Source organism: Mytilus galloprovincialis, chromosome 5 (assembly GCF_965363235.1).
Source record: "Mytilus galloprovincialis chromosome 5, xbMytGall1.hap1.1, whole genome shotgun sequence".
Taxonomy (NCBI): Eukaryota; Metazoa; Mollusca; class Bivalvia; order Mytilida; family Mytilidae; genus Mytilus; species Mytilus galloprovincialis.
In genome coordinates, this window is record NC_134842.1 from 2,763,433 (window position 1) to 2,780,434 (window position 17,002).

Below are 17,002 nucleotides of genomic sequence, written 5' to 3' on the forward strand. Positions count from 1 at the left end.
TGTATACAACACACACCTACCATGCATAAGCCTTGTATTATTTATGAATTTAAATAGTATGTCAAATATGACGTTAGCTAACAAATATTATAACCTTTGAACTGAAAAAAGTATGCATGAAAGATTTTACATAAATGTGAAGACGACTTTAATATTATCATGATTATGTGAACTGGTATAATTTTCAATAACGTATTAGATTTTTGATTTTTTAATATTTCATCAAATGCCGAAATCTGCATCAGTCAGTAAATCCTTTCACTCTTTTAACGTTTATTTATTCAATTGCAAAACAATCTTTTCATTTTTAGATTACGATTTTATAACGCATTGTCAGTATTGAAAGCATACGAAATATGCAGCAATTGATGACATAAAAAAAACCCAAACCCTGACAAAAAATCAAAACGAAAAGTCCCTTATTAAATAGCATAATCAAAAGCTCAAACACATAAAATTTGTGGATAACAACTGTAATATGCTTAACTTGGTATAGAAATTTTTTCATAGTTCTAAAATAACCCTATGGGATTGCATCAGTTCAGTTTCTCACAATCGTAAGTTTTCTGTATTCGTTGTTGTAGACTGTTGTTTGATAATTTACTGTTTGTGTATACTTTTGAATGAACAGTAGGACATACTTCTCCTGTTCACGCAGCCAATCTCACTCTTCGTTGGGTCCATATGATTTCCCCTTTTCTTATTTGTAAACTAAATTTCTATTTTTATATGAATTAGGAACATCAATACATTTGTATTGCCCAAAGGAGCTGATTATACACTAGATAGTGATAAAAGCCGAGTGTTTTAATCAAATACCATTTGTAAAGAAAAAAATTAATTTTCAATGACCAAAATTTTTTTTTGTCAAACTGCTATATATCCGATAAAATCATTCCTGTAAATCATTTGGTCAAATTACTAAAACATTTTTGTTTTTTGTCAACATATTGAAGTAAATATTTTGTCAATAATGTAATAATCTTAAACAGCCAAATTAACATTGGTCAAAATGTTTGTACTCTTTATTTGACAATGTGGTTGTCATAACTTTCCTATTTTAATTTTATCCTTTTAATGATAGACATCGAGCTAGTGACATTTCTGTGTGTTTTAGGATATCATAACCCAAGTGATAGTTGATAAATATTTTGACGTATTCAGAAAGGTTAAATGTATACGTCATTGCATAATTCCTGTATAAAAAGGTTTGAACATTCACTGACATATTCAGATTCATTTATGATGGCTAAGCGTAACTCGAGATATCAAGTGGCTTGCCTTGGAGTTGGAGGAATAGGAAAAACATCGATGATGAAGAGGTATTTAGAAGGGAGTTATTCAGGTATTTACGATGAAACTGTTGAAGACACATACATACAAGCTTACAACATAGACGGGGAAAGAAAACATATCGACTTCATAGATACAGCTGGAAGTATTTATTTTCCAGCCATGAGAGAAATATATATTACAAGAGCACAAGGGTTCATTCTTGTATATTCAATTAACTGTGCAAAATCATTCGAGGAGGTTAAAAGATTATGGGAGCAGATTAAATCTCTTCGAGGACACAATATCCGGAGTATACCATGTATTGTAGTTGGTAACAAGTTAGATTTAGAAAATAATAGAGAGGTAGAAACATTTGACGCTATGGCATGGGCACATAATGAGAACCTTGCAGGCTTTTTATTAGAAGTTTCTACTAAAGACAACATTGGTATCAGGACAATATTTGACAGTTTACTAGAACAGATGGGGAATACGAGGGTCCAGCAGACAGGACCTCTGAGAATGAGAGCTACAACTTTCTGTAGGCAACAATTTGAAGCAGAAATTATCAGAAAAAGAGCAAAAAGTAGAAAAAATTCGGGAAAAAATGTAAAACTCGATAAAATCATTCCATCATGCAAAGAGTTTCGCGATTCTGTTTTTGAAAATTTCATGGAGCTAAAGATTTACAGAGTACAATCACAACAGAAGAAACAGAAGCATTATAGGCGGGCATGCAGTGATTTTGGCCTGACTCAAGTATCAAACATCAGAAAAGGTAGCATTCCAACTGTCAAACTACATTTTACTCGCAGTGCCAGTTTACCAACAGATCCTAAGTACACAATCGAGCAAGGGAAATTGTCTTCGACCAATCTTTTATCGTTAATTGCTCATCAGGTCAACCATGATGCAAAACCTTCAAAGTCACGTTCAACATTTAAAATAAAACTTCATGGAGTGTCATGGATATATAAACAGATACGAAAACAGTTTTCCAAAGAAATAAATTAAAGGTATTAGTGGAACTGCAATATGTTTTTCATGTAATAAAATTAACGGTACCAGATGCGCATTTCGACAATACATGTCTCTTCAGTGATGCTCGTGGCCAAAAACAAATTTGAAATCCAAAACTTTTATAAAAGATGAAGAGCTATAACATGTATAATCCAAAAAGAATAGCCAAATCCGTGAAAAGAATCAGAGCTTTGCATGAGGGAGATACATTCCTTAATTTATATCAATTTCTAATATTTTGTAACAGCAAATTTTAATAACACAAAAACATCCGTATTTTCATGCCAGTACCGAAGTACTGGCTAATGGGCTGGTGATACCCTCGGGGACTGATAGTCCACCAGCAGAGGCATCGACCCAGTGGTAGTAATAAAATTAACGGTACCAATTTTCTTTTACCAAATGCGCATTTCGACAATAAATGTCTCTTCAGTGATGCTCGTGGCCAAAAAATTTGAAATCCAAAACTTATATAAAAGATGAAGAGCTATAATCCAAAAGGTCCAAAAAAGTATAGCCAAATCCGTGAAAGGAATCAGAGCTTTGCATGAGGGAGATACATTCCTAAATTTATATTAATTTCTAATATTTTGTAACAGCAAATTTTAATAACACAAAAAAATCCGTATTTTCATGCCAGTACCGAAGTACTGGCTACTGAGCTGGTGATACCCTCAGGGACTGATAGTCCACCAGCAGAGGCATAGAACCAGTGGTAGTAATAAAATTAACGGTACCAATTTTCTTGCACCAGATGCGCATTTCGACAATACATGTCTCTTCAGTGATGCTCGTGGCCAAAAAATTTGAAATCCAAAACTTATATAAAAGATGAAGAGCTATAATCCAAAAGGTCCAAAAAGTATAGCCAAATCCGTAAAAGGAATCAGAGCTTTGCATGAGGGAGATACATTAAATAGTTGTATTTTATTATATTTATTAACAATAAAAACATGTTTTACTCTTTAAATTGTTGTTATCGGTTTATGTAATGACGCAATTGCACATAGTTTCAAAAAATCTCAAGAGTATTTCATTAATTATAACATAAATACTCAATGAAGTAATATCATAAACACAAACACATATTTGTTTTGGTAGTCATCATGATGGTCAGTAGAAAATTGTGACAACAAAATGAAAGGTTTATAGATAAAAGCAATAGAAGTATTAGGGACTTCCGTTTTGAATGTTTCTCGTAGTTTAGTATTTTTGTGATTTTACATGATACCGCTGTTCTAAAGTAATAAATCGATTGAGGAGAAACAAATCCCGGTTAAAACTAAACAGAGGGAAACACATCAAATATAAGAGAAAAACAATAGAACAACAGAACAACAGAAACACTCTGGAGATATTAGAATATTTATATATTTCTAAAGACAAACACGAGTCATTTGCCAACAGATGGGGGGAATTTATGAAAGCTATTTAATTAAATTTATTTTTTAATATTGTTATAGTATAATGTATTCCAAAGTATTCTTAAGACGTATCATATACTGAATATTCACACCACTATCTTGTATTTTTGTACTATGTCTTATTTGCATTATGTCAATAGTATAACAATGCCATACATGTCATGTCATTCACTTATGTCTTGTAAAAATGTATGTATGCACTGTAGTTTGACCACCAAAAAGATCAATAAAAAAAAAAAAAAAAAAAAGAAACACCCAGGTGCCAACCCCTACCCCCCCCCCCCCCCCCACCGAAAACAAAAACAAACAAAAAACCAAAAACCAAAAGCCCACACGCCAATATACATAGAAACGGAGTATTTGGTAATATCAATCATTTCAAACAAGCAACAAAGCAAAATGGAGTAAGGCGGGATTAAAAACAATGTCCCATTTCCACTTTAATTGGAAAGATGATTTCAACAAAATCATCTAATCAATATTTCAGCTAGAAGATATTTCCTTTATATGCATAAGAATTATGGATAATTTGAGCTTTTAGTCCATTTCATTATGATATTTTGCGGAAAACAATGTACAAACTTTATTGAGAAAGACGTTTTAGTTTAACTGAAAGGAGATATTACAATCGAATCAACCTAAAATCAAACACTGGTTACAATTTGAAAACGTCTTTCGATATCATTGATAAATCATTGAATTTTTTTTAATCATTAAATCTTGCTTTTTATGGATTAATTATTGTTTAAAAGGTACCAGACTTATTATTTGATACGCCAGACGGTTTTTTTTTTGATATAAGACACTTCAAACTAGTTAGAATTCAAAACAAGTTGAAAAGCATTGAGATCCCACAATTTAAAAATGAAATGTGCCAAATACGGCTAATGCAATCGCAGTTTGGGAAACAAAAACAATAGTATTTTTTAAGTCATGACATGCCAGTTCAAAATGTAGGATTTAGACGAAATCTTCTAGAATATGAAAAAAAAAAAATGAATATTAACCATGCAACATTGTTTGTGGTTCAAAAAAATGACAGTGTTGATATAAAAATATATGTTTCATTTGAGACATTGGTGGTTCAAAATTTTAACTGACGCAGTAAAATTGCTACTGAATTGTTCTTTCTACAACTTGAATATGTCTGTAATGGCCTAATATACGCATAATGATTTATCGAAATGTTATGTTGATACAGGAAAAGAATCAATTTAGAATACACATTGAATCTCCCATGCTTTTAGCTCACTTGGCGTCCGTCGTCGTGCATCATTTGTTGTCGTCGTCTATCGTTGTAAACTATTGAATACCTTCTAACTTTTATGAAATGTTTCTTAGGATATCTAGTTTATGAATGTATCCGAACTTTTGATCTATCGACAAACATGGTCGCTATGGCTAAGAGTAGACCATAAGAGTGAAATGCAGTTTTTGGCTTATTTCTCAAAAACAAAACTTATAGAGCAAATTTGACATTGGTTTGAGTAGTTTAATTGCTCAAGATCTAACAGCCCTAAATTTTGTCAGACGAATGGAACAATCCATTGTTGGGTTGCTGCCACTAAATTCGTTATTTTAAGGAAATTGTGCAGTTTTTGTTTATTATCTTTATTATTATTGAACATAAAGATTAACTGTTTCAGCAAAAATGTTTAGCGAAGTAAGATCTTCAAAGAAGTTCTTAAAACCAAAATTGTAAATTGACCACTTAAGGAGTTAGTGCCAATTTTACATAAGTGTTAATGATTTTTAACTTTGAAAATCTTCTAAAATGAATCAAGTATAACTTTTGTGTTTACTTTTTTGTACGTCAAGAAACAACGAAACTTTGGTTAAAATAAATCATTGGGTAAAATACATTTATTTGCTTGTGAAGAAAAGATGACAGATACAATGAACATTAAAATTGGCGTTTTTGTGTCGTGTGTGTTGTTGTTTGTTTGTCTTTTTCGTTTTTAGCATTGGCATTGTCAGTTGTTTTGGATTTATGAGTTTGACTGTCCCTTTGGTATCTTCCGTCCCTCTTTTAAGTCAGTGTTCATTAATTTATATTGAAAAGCAAGACAAATCATTGATGAAAGATTAAAATCAAACAATAACAGGCTAGCAATTCAGACTCTTGAGAACCTCTTGTTTTAATCCAAGTCTTTATCCACGTTTTTACATACATGTTGTCCATTTTCGGTTAAATCAGCTTCCTATAGGGTATTTTGTTTTTTAATTTTCAAACACGTTGGCCTTCAGCGTCACATAAGAGACGCCCACCTATTGGCGACATGTACAGCTGATACAGCACAATTGATGTCATTAATATTATTGAAAATATCAAGACAAGGCACTAACAGACTGAGGAGGTTGTGTTTATAGACAGAAATTTACTTTAAAATCTTTTTATATCTGTTCCAAAGGCTAATTTGAAAAATTGTAAAATAAATAACGTATACAAACAAACAAGAAAAGGTATGAATGTACAAAGACAATGTTTCAATAGCCTTATGGTAGCTTTTGTAAAAATTGAAAGGTCATCAGCCTTGCTGTTGATTGTTTGAAAATACTAAGAAAAACTTTAGATATTATTGTATTAATTTGGTATTTGGTAAAAATTGAAAGGTCATCAGCCTTGCTGTTGATTGTTTGAAAATACTAAGAAAAACTTTAGATATTATTGTATTAATTTGGTATTTGCTATCTGTGACCAGCCATATTTCAAAACTACCGAACCCCGCAGGAAATTCAAATCAAAAAGTCCCTTATCAGTCAACATTGTGTTATGATCACTCTCAAACAGTCATGGATACGTGCAACATTTAGACGATGTTATATTTAGACATTAGACAATTTACACAGCAACCTACAGTTTCTTAAATATTGTCAACTTATGGGACGTGTCTTTTTTTCCAAATTGATGTTTGTGTCATTCATATCTTTAATGAACAATCAAATCTTTTCCTCCTTTATATAAAGTTAACATTGTCTATATTTCCTTATTTTCGCATTATTTAGAAAATCGCATTTTTTATAAAATCAAACAGTTTTTATAAAATCAAACAGTTTTTATACAGAATGATAGGTTTAAATTTCGGATGAATTGTCAAAGTTGGTCTACAAAATTAATTTAAATGGCATTAAAATAGTTTAATAAGATAACTGTTGACTCAAATAGGGTGCTGTTTATCTAACATTGGTGTTTTATACAACGTCAAAGTAATGAGAAATAGCCAATATATTGTATATGGTTTTTTTTAAAGATTTCAAAACTTTAAAATAATGTCTTTACGTAATTCATACGAAAAGATGAAAGTGACCAATTTGATTTTTTAATATTTTCAAAAGTAAAATATGATTGAGCTTATTAACAGAAACGTTATATTGTGATAGAACCCCAAAATCACATACATGACGTTTATAAAATCCATAAAAAACCTTCATTTTCAAATGCAAAATGAAAAATAGTTTTAACATACTTAATATCCGAAATTCATTTCCAAATATATCTTAATCTGGAACGTAATATACAAATAAATTTTAATGCAATGGTATGTTAGTCCTTATATACGTGCTGAGTCATTTGAATCTACAAAATGCATATCTACAGACACTATAAATGATATTTGACATTTTATCATTTTACTTCTTTTTAGAGCATATAAAATCAAACTTTATAGTCCCCGCCCTGATTATAAATTAGTTGCAAAATATCCCAATGTGATAATCTAAGTTATCCTGCACGTTTTAGCTTCCCACTACAAATGATACATATATTTTGATAACACAGCTTAAATGTCAAGGTGGGAATTACAATGTCATAATTAGTTAACTGATAAACAGAAATTCACATACCCATCTTTGTATCTTTAAGGACATCTATATAAGCGTCTAAGCCAAATAATCTGTACAAATAAAAAAGATGAATCTTATATACAGACACACTAGAAAAGCTATACAACGTAATTTATACTATTTACTAGAATACACTGTTTTAATTTTTCTCCGTACCATCTATCCTCCAACAAATCTGACGAGCGGTTTTGGAGAACTGCTACGAACTGGTTCAAAATTCCAAAACCTAGCGAAAGAAGAGTCTGGAAGTGAAAGCGTACATGACAAAAAAGTGCGTCTGACAAATTGCAGTGATTAATTTAATATAATTATGGTAAATCCCCCCTATTATATAAAAAATGAAACATTATGGGGAGATGATATAATTCGATTTTCATATTTAGCCTTTTTAAAATCTTTTAAAAGTTTTATGTAGGTCCCAATCAGGATTTTCACTCAAGCATTTGACATACTTTTGAATGTTCAGGAATTAAGTATGTATTACAATGTTTTAATTTTTGCATGTGCGTATGTTTAGCATGTGTGAGTTCGTGTTCAAAAAAGGGAAATGTTACACAGTATACAATAATTGGTTTTATAGAATCAAGTTATGCAGATAAATTAGGTTGACACGTATGCTATATTGCCATATTAACATGATAATAAACATCATTTAAAAACGATAAATGAGTTGTATATCTTGCAGGCTCAATGCTGTTGGAGAATAAATGATACGAAGAACAACAACAAACAGCGAATTTGTGAAAGCAGAATGAATCGTGTGTTATTCACCTGAATAATTTAACTCGTATTATGTACATGTAATTTGTTTAATGAGACTGTATAGTAAATAAGTCAAGATTAATAAAATTGAGAATGAAAATGGGGAATGTGTCAGAGAGAAAACTATCCGACCATAGAACAAACAACAGCAAAAGGTCACCAGTTTGAGTCAAATGCACAGTTGTGATCCATCCGTAGATGTGTTTGAGCTTTTGATTTTGCCATTGTATTAGAACTTTCCGTTTCGATTTTTCCCAGGAGTATGTTTGTGATTTAACTATCTGTTCTTTCAAAGAAAATTGACTCATCACATTAGTAACTTGTCAAACTAACTGGTGTTTTTTTTATCTAGATTGACCGACTGGTAAGCCTTCGAATGGTCGGATCGATGCATGAAGGCATTTGGTGAGTATCTAAATATTTTTTCGTCAAGTTGCAAAAAAAAAGGCAGCCAATTTGGTTTGCTGAATCGATTTCAAGCTTGATCAGGATCAGTTGCTAATCAGTCGTTTACCACTCATACGTAAACGTTGCCTTTCTGCATGTAGATAAATCACAGACTTAGTGGTAAAATCAATTAGATAATGATAGTTATCCGCAATATGTGATGTAGAACATATCATAAATAATGATAGTTTTACGTATACTGTGCTACGATAGAAAACTGTTCCATTACCCAATATCTCGGATACGAGGTCGAGGTCTTTGGATGTCTGGGGAAAAATCACTGGCCCATCCACAATAGGTTTTGGAATGCATGATGATGCGGAATATTTCATAAGTGTTGTACTGTATGACTTTGATTAAACATACATCAGTATGTCGTTGATCCATACTCCCAGTGTAACAAATTGAAGCTAGCAGATAATGAGGAAATATTCCAGCACGTCCTGTCAATTGTAATGACCAAGTCGTGACTGAAACAAGACACAACATAAAAACTAAAGACGGAGGAAGACAAACTAAACCAAAAACTGGAGTGATCTATAATGCTCCACATGGCTTAGCAAATCGTGTTCTAAAATTGGCATCCGTTGATATAGTTAAAAGTACGCAAGAATGATTAGTCTTCTTTTATAAGTTACATCGAGGAAAAGTGACGATATCGTCGTTACAACATTTGGAACATATTCTTCGTCATGAACGTGGGACAAGTTGTCATGGATTTTTATTTGAAGTAACTTAAATCATATTAATAGCACAGGTATTCTTAACATTTACGGCCAATACATGTTTTTTATGCCGTTATCATATTGTCCGACAATTAAATGTTGATTGCCTACCTGTTATATATGTTTCACACCTTTAAAACAATGCTACTGCAATAATTCTATATTTCTATATTGCTGAGGTTTGACCTTTCATGTTTTGAAAAATTAGATTTATTAATGATCTTGACGAAAGAATTTCTAACTTAAACAAACATGAACCTTTGGAGGATCTGTAAAACAAAACATGCTTATAAAATCTGATGGCCAAATCTAGGCAGTTGGAAGGAAAAATCAATAACGAAAGTAAAGAGAATTTCATACCAAAATTTTCAATTTCAAGCTTCCCTTGGGTTCGAAAAATCTGGCCAAAGGCATGGTATCTATCATACAGTGTTTTATCATTGTTGTCGTCTTCCTGTGATTTTGTTCAGATTGTATTTTTGACAGTCTTAGGCACCGACGATAACATCCAATTTTTGGTGAGGTCCGTGTTGCTTATTTTTTAGTTTTATATGTTGTGTCATGTGTACTATTGTTTGTCTGTTTGTCTTTTTCATTTTTAGCCATGACGTTGTCAGTTTATTTTCGATTTATGAGTTTGACTGTCCCTCTGGTATCTTTCGTCCCTCTTTTAGACTAAATTTAAGTATAATTCTGATGCAAATCTACAAATATTTGTTTATAGCAGAAAACATGCATATGACATAAAACCTCAAAGATTGCGCAACATGGTACAATGCAGATGGACTTTCTTCTTTTTGAATTTACCCTCAAATTTTGAAGTTCTGAGATAGTTTTTGTTGACTAGTGGGTATCTTAATAATGACACACCATTTATTATTATCTGTTTAATCATCGTTGATTAAAAAAAAAGTTTGTTTTGCTGTGTGAAAATTCGATATAACTTGTCACTTTCAAAAAAGGAAAGAAAGACTCACGGTGGGTATGGTTGTCCTGCAAGAGAATGTTCTGTGCTGGTGATTCGGTCCTGACGGGTGCTGGTGATCAATGAAAAAATGTAAACAAAGACGAAAATTATGATTTTTGACGTTTTCACTCATAAAAAATTGAAAAAAACAGTTGAGATTTTTCAATTTTGTTTCTTATGGGTTCATATGTAAAGCATTAAAAAGTTGACCCTCTAAACTGTTTCAGTAAGCGTAACACAAAAATGCTCATTTTCAGAAAATCTCGAACTGAAAAAATAAAACAAAAATGCTCATAGAGTCCGCTTTCTATACCGCAATCCACACGACAAAACTATTTTGTGAAAAAAACATTGCAATTTATTAAAATTTAGCATTTTTTTCAATTTATTCATGTCCTGATACTGTGCTGGTGGGTCCTGTCATTGTGCTGGTGGGTCCTGATACGGTGCTGGTGATTTTGGATAAGAAGTTGCTCATATTTGAAACAAACGTTACAAAATCAATAAAATTGGGCAGATAATTATTGTCAATAGGATCTATGACTCCTATTTTAGCTCTTGTGCATCCATTTGGCTGTTTAATATGTGTTTTCAAATGATCGTTACTTATTTTACACAATTACATAACAGGGCAACCTCTTTCGTCCAATATCAGATAACAATATATACTATCTGAAATAAAAATAGTTTTATTAAGATATTAAATGCCCCTTACATTGATGCTTCAACAATGATCAAGCCCATGCTGCATAGACATGTTTGTTAGCCCTCCGCATACCCCTCTCCACTTACTCACCCCCCCCCCCCCCCCCCCATTTCCTCCTTCATTGTTACAGTGGTGTAGCAACACAACAATTTATCACAAAAATAATAACACAAAGACACACATTATTGAACAAGAAATGCTCACAGGTACTGAAAGCTAGTTCAAAGCCGCATTTTCAACTAATAGATAAAACATGTTCTCATATGCAAAAATCCCAATCGTGTCGATTAAAAAAGTCTCAAAACTTAAGTTCACATTTTAATGTTTGATTAAGCAGAACTTTAATTAAAAGTGTGCAGTGAATCTTGTGCTCACAAAAGTTATTGTCATAATTATGTTTACATAAGACTTATAAAGGAATTAAGAAGGTACCAAGAAATATTTTACAGTTCAATTTAATGATCATGAATGGAAGGAAATGGTACGGAAGTTTACATAGGACAAAAAGAAATTGATAGTATTTTTTGGCGAAAGACTTAAACGCTTCTTTGCATTATATAGTAAAACTCTTCTTTAAAAGCATGCAAAAAATAACTTTGATTGACTTGCTTGCTATGTTTGCTCCAAGGATATTTTCAAACAATAGGTAGGCGGAGTTTCAATACATACTGGGATTTGATTGGACAAATACAAACTGACAGGAATTGAAGTTAATGTTTATTGTCCAAACAAATTCTAGTATATAGTAAACATACTACTTACCTGTCGTTTACAACCTTCCAAACAATCATAGCAAGCAATTTAAACAAGGTTTGCTTTGTATGTATTTATAGAAGAGCTGTAAATTCTAAAAAAAAAAATCTTGTTGTCGTAGATGGTTAAATCCTCAACAAAATATCATTAACTTTGTTGGAACGAATAAAGGTTTTAAATCAAATTTTCGTGGACTTTTTAGCTTCCACCCTGACGAGGCATGTTAGCTGTTCGTATGCTGTTGCACCTGACGCACCGAAACTTTCACATTTCCATCTTCTTTTCTGAAATATTTTACCCAGCTCATACTTGACAGGATTGTTATTCTAGTAAAAGGTGTAACCAATGAATTGAACACAAGTTAAAAATTCCACAATACTATATAATTCATTTTATGTGTCAATTTGTTCGAAAAAAATCGAAAAGAAGAGAGTTTTTTAATGTCATGGTTATCTGTCGCTATCTAGATATATGCTTAGCATTTATTTCAGATGACATGGACTCCTCACCCAGGTGACCCTGCTGCCTTTCATATCTTTATCCGTATACAATTATTTTAAAATAGATAACCAAAGGCTGCAACTCGTATTTATGTATTTAAATGATTCGTTGTAACGAGAATATTTGTGGTGAATGGAAACTGTGAGGGTCAAAATCTTAAATTGCTTATAAATGTTGCTGGACCCAGTTTCGTTATCTGATCTGAATTTTCTAAAATGTGCAAGGTAGATAGACATTTTGATTTTTTTTACTCGGTAAGTTTGCCCCAATCGCTTGAACTTTTGCAATATTACAGCCAATTTCAATGAGTGTGTAGACAAAGGGATTACTTTGGTTATCTTGCTTGCTGAACAGAAAAGTCATTGTAAGTTATGTAAACTACCCTACTTTAAGAGTAGACTAGTCCGACAAATGACACATCTTTCTGTCTGTAGGACCAGGCTACTTCGAAAGGAGGGTACTTTACCTTACCTAAAAATGACCTCACGGTTTAGCTAACAAGCTATTTTGGAATTTTGAAATGAAAAAGCTAAGAAATCTTAGTTTTGTAAGTGTGTACTAGGTTTTCGAAAAAAATACCTGATAACCCTTCAGACAAAACAAAATGTTGAAAATATCTTACAGATACAGCAAGTGATTCTTAATAGCTATAAGATACATTTTTCTTTTAAAATACAACTTTTAAATCTTACGGGAAACTATTCCAAGCTTAAAACTTTCACTGTAACCTCGCTTTAACTTATTCCCCCCCCCCCCCCCGAAAAAAACCCAAAACAAGCAAACCCACAATACTATTGTCTTTCTTATAGTCAGCACTCAATTGTTCACAAACAAATGTGTTTAAAGCTGCTAAAGACATATGATTCAAACGCTCAGTAAGTCCTTTGTTCTATATTTTTGCTCTCCATTTTTATGCAAAACCTTTTACATTTTTATTTTATCGGTTATTGTTGAAGGTCGTACGATGACGTATGGTTGTTAACACATACTTTCTTTGGTTTCGTACGGAAATTTTTCCATTGACAGCAAACATACCACATCATCTGCATTATATAAGTATTGTATAAATTACAACGTATTTTGGTAATCTTGCAAAATGATCGTAATCCCGAAAATCGTTAACATATTTTCTTATCTTAAAAGGGACAAGAAGGGTTCCATCAACAGGCCAATAAATAAGATTACAGTTAATTTAAAAAAAAAATTAAAAAAAATAGGTGTATTTTTTCTCTCATAATAACAGTAAACAGATTCACAACAATGTCAATTTCAAGAAAGCAGACAACAGTTAATTAGTCAATAACAATGCAGCATCAAAATGATCTTGAATATATGCTTCTTTTAACTAAAATAGAAAGGCACAGAACCAGGACATTGGAGCACAGTACCAGGACCGTTTTTCTTATCACCAGCACAGCGTCAGGACAATTCCGTTTAACGAACTTGTACGACTTTTGCAATATAATATTGTTGTAATATACTTTGCATAGTACTTATGACGCATCAGAGAAAAATTAAGCAACAAAACAGTCGTTTTATTGCCGTTCTGATACAATGTAAACAAACCCATCAGCACAGAATCAGGACCCACCAGCACCTGACAGGACCAAATCACCAGCACAGTACGTTCTCTCGCAGGACAACCATACCCACCGTGAGACTTTTAATATTGGGCAAAGAAGGACATTTTCCAAAGAAAGATATATGAATACTGCAGATAGTCTAGACTAGACAGCTTACACCCACCAAAAACTCGGTGTGAAACAAAGTGTTCAGGAAGGTAGGAAGTTTTTACGGTCCTAGTTCTTCAGATACCAGTTGTATGACCTGTAATTGGTACTGATTTATTTTCTTTTTCCTTGATCGTGAAATTGTGTGCTCATGCTGGTGGATAATTGCATGGCACTAAAGGTTTTGCCTGCTACTCTTGGAGATTATACGATTTCCTTCGTTTCTGTTTATCACATTGATTTATTCTCTTCTTAATCGATTAACGAATATGCATGAAAATCATTCAACTACACAATGGTCTGTAGGGGGTTTGTAGTGAACTGTATCATGAATTTATCGCACGCCCGGGACTTTCTACTACGTTTAGAAAAAGAGTGAAAAAATCAACATTGATAAATGATGTTCCCAATAATACATGTAGTTACCGTGAAGTCATATACCCTTTTGAATTTTACCTCCCCACTACGGATCCATAGGGGCCCATCACCTGACAGTGTAAAACCAATCACAGCGTAATAATATACCCTCGGTGCGATGTTGACATTTAAATCATAATATACTTTATGTTTTAGATATATTGTGTGTGTAATACGCGTACGGTAAAAGGCAATCGTGGTTTATCAGCTATCCGTGATAATATCGATATCAGAAACGGTTGATAAGGTTTTGACGTTACGTCATCGATTTAAGTCACTGTTGCGAAGTTTTTGTTAAACCTCTAATTTGTATGACGTCATGTCACATAAAAAAACATCTACTTGAGGAATATATATGTGTCCGATTCTCCACAAACGTGTTCTTTATTTTCAATATTGCCCATACGTGTCCGATGTTACAACCCTCAAACTCGTATGATAATTGTTATTTGCCAAAACGCTGTCACTATTAAATGCCAAACGTAGTTCACGGCAATTTTGTTATTTGGGACACAGGTGATGAAGATGTCATTTATTAGCTTTTTAATTTGATGACGGGTTTAAATAATTATCATAATTGCGAATTTAATCTGTATTTATTAAATAACTTTTGACTGAAACCGCTTATTTTGCGGTTGCAAGTATTTCATACTCATTTATAGCGTACATACACATAATTCTAGAGCTACATTAATCGTTAACTTGTTACGGCCAAAAATCGCCTTTAAATTGTAGCCAACAAAAGACACAAATCAATAATAAAATTTAACAATATTTATTATACAAAAGTTTACAAGAAGTATTACACAAATTTTACTGTCAACTTAACTGTCAAAATGTGAATCCAATCTTTTATCTTTATCTGTATCCGGATATCTTTCGGATTCCAATCTGAATATTACGGTCACAATCCAGTATGATGTTGTTTGCAGAATAAAAAAATGTCAATCCAAATGCTATGAATATTAATGTCTATCGATGTCTAAGTCCAAATCCAAGAGTAAGTCCTAGAGTGAGTTTAACTTTAGTGTCTGTATATATATATATTTGTCATGAAAGATTCTAGAACAGTCTATAATGGAACATCCTAGAAGGTTACAACAGAAGTTTCTAGTAAACTGTAGAAGTTTATATAATGCATCTTTTATTAGGATCATTCTGGAAAGTTCCAATCATTCTGTAATTGTTCCAGAGATTTCTACACTGCACAATTCTAAAATTATTCTGTAAACAACTATCATGCCACACAATACAAATCAGGCCAACATAGATAAATACAATAATTACAATATCATAACACCTCCCCCCTTAAAAGAAGTTTTAGTGTAACACAAACTTATCATGAACAAAAATACATAGTATATACAAAGTGTTTTAATAAGCTCTAGATAAAGCATCAGCTATTACATTATCTTTACCCTTGATATGTTTTATAATTACATCATATTCCTGTAACAATAAACTCCACCTAGTCCACCTCTGATTCTTGTTTCTCATTTTATGTACGAAGATGAGAGAATTATGATCAGTACAAACACGAATAGGATATACAGTGGGATTCAAACAAATATATCAAAATGTTGAAGTGCTGACAACATTGCAAAACACTCTTTTTCAATAGTTGAATAATTTTTCTGATGTTTATCTAATTTCTTGGAAAAATATGATATGATTCTCAACATTATCATCTGTCTCTTGATATAAAACAGCTCCAATTCCTACATCACTTGCATCAACGGCAAGTTTAAATTGTTTTTCAAAGTCTGGAGTAATCAGAACTGGACTATTAATTAAAAGTGATTGGCTATTTTCAAAAGCGTTTTGACAATTTTCATTCCAGATAAATTTAGAATCTTTTCGTAAAAGATGAGTCAGTGGTTGAACCACAGTAGCAAAATTTGAACAAAATTTTCTGTAAAATCCAATCATTGTTTTCTATTTGTAGGAGGAGGTAATTTGGAAATAGCTTCCACTTTAGCCATAATAGGTTTCACTTGACCTTGGCCAACTGTATGCCCTAAATAATCAACAGTGGCCTGACAAAATTCAGTTTTACCAAGATTAACAGTCAAATTTGATTGTGACAATCTATCAAAAGTATCATACAAATGTGTTAAATGCTGTTCCCAGCTATCACTACATACAATTAGATCATCAATATAAGCATAACAACAGTTTAAATCTTTTATAACATTATTGATCATTCTTTGAAATGTAGCTGGTGCACCTTTCATGCCAAACGGCATTACAATATATTGAAATAAGCCATCTGGTGTAACAAAAGCTGATATTTCACGAGCTCTCTGTGTCAATGGAACTTGCCAATAACCTTTCAACAAATCAAATTTGCTCACAAATTTTGCTTGACCAATGTTGTCAATACAATCGTCTATCCTTGGAATCGGATAGGAATCAGATTTTGAGACTGAATT

At 32.3% G+C, this 17,002-nt stretch overlaps 1 protein-coding gene across 1 annotated transcript; it reads left to right on the plus strand.

Moving 5' to 3' along the window:
* Positions 1-1,245: 1,245 nt before the first annotated feature.
* LOC143076950 (ras-related protein Rap-1b-like) lies at positions 1,246-2,289 on the plus strand. Its single transcript, XM_076252845.1, has one exon. It carries the CDS (start codon positions 1,246-1,248, stop codon positions 2,287-2,289), a length of 1,044 nt encoding a protein of 347 aa, XP_076108960.1.
* Positions 2,290-17,002: the final 14,713 nt, after the last annotated feature.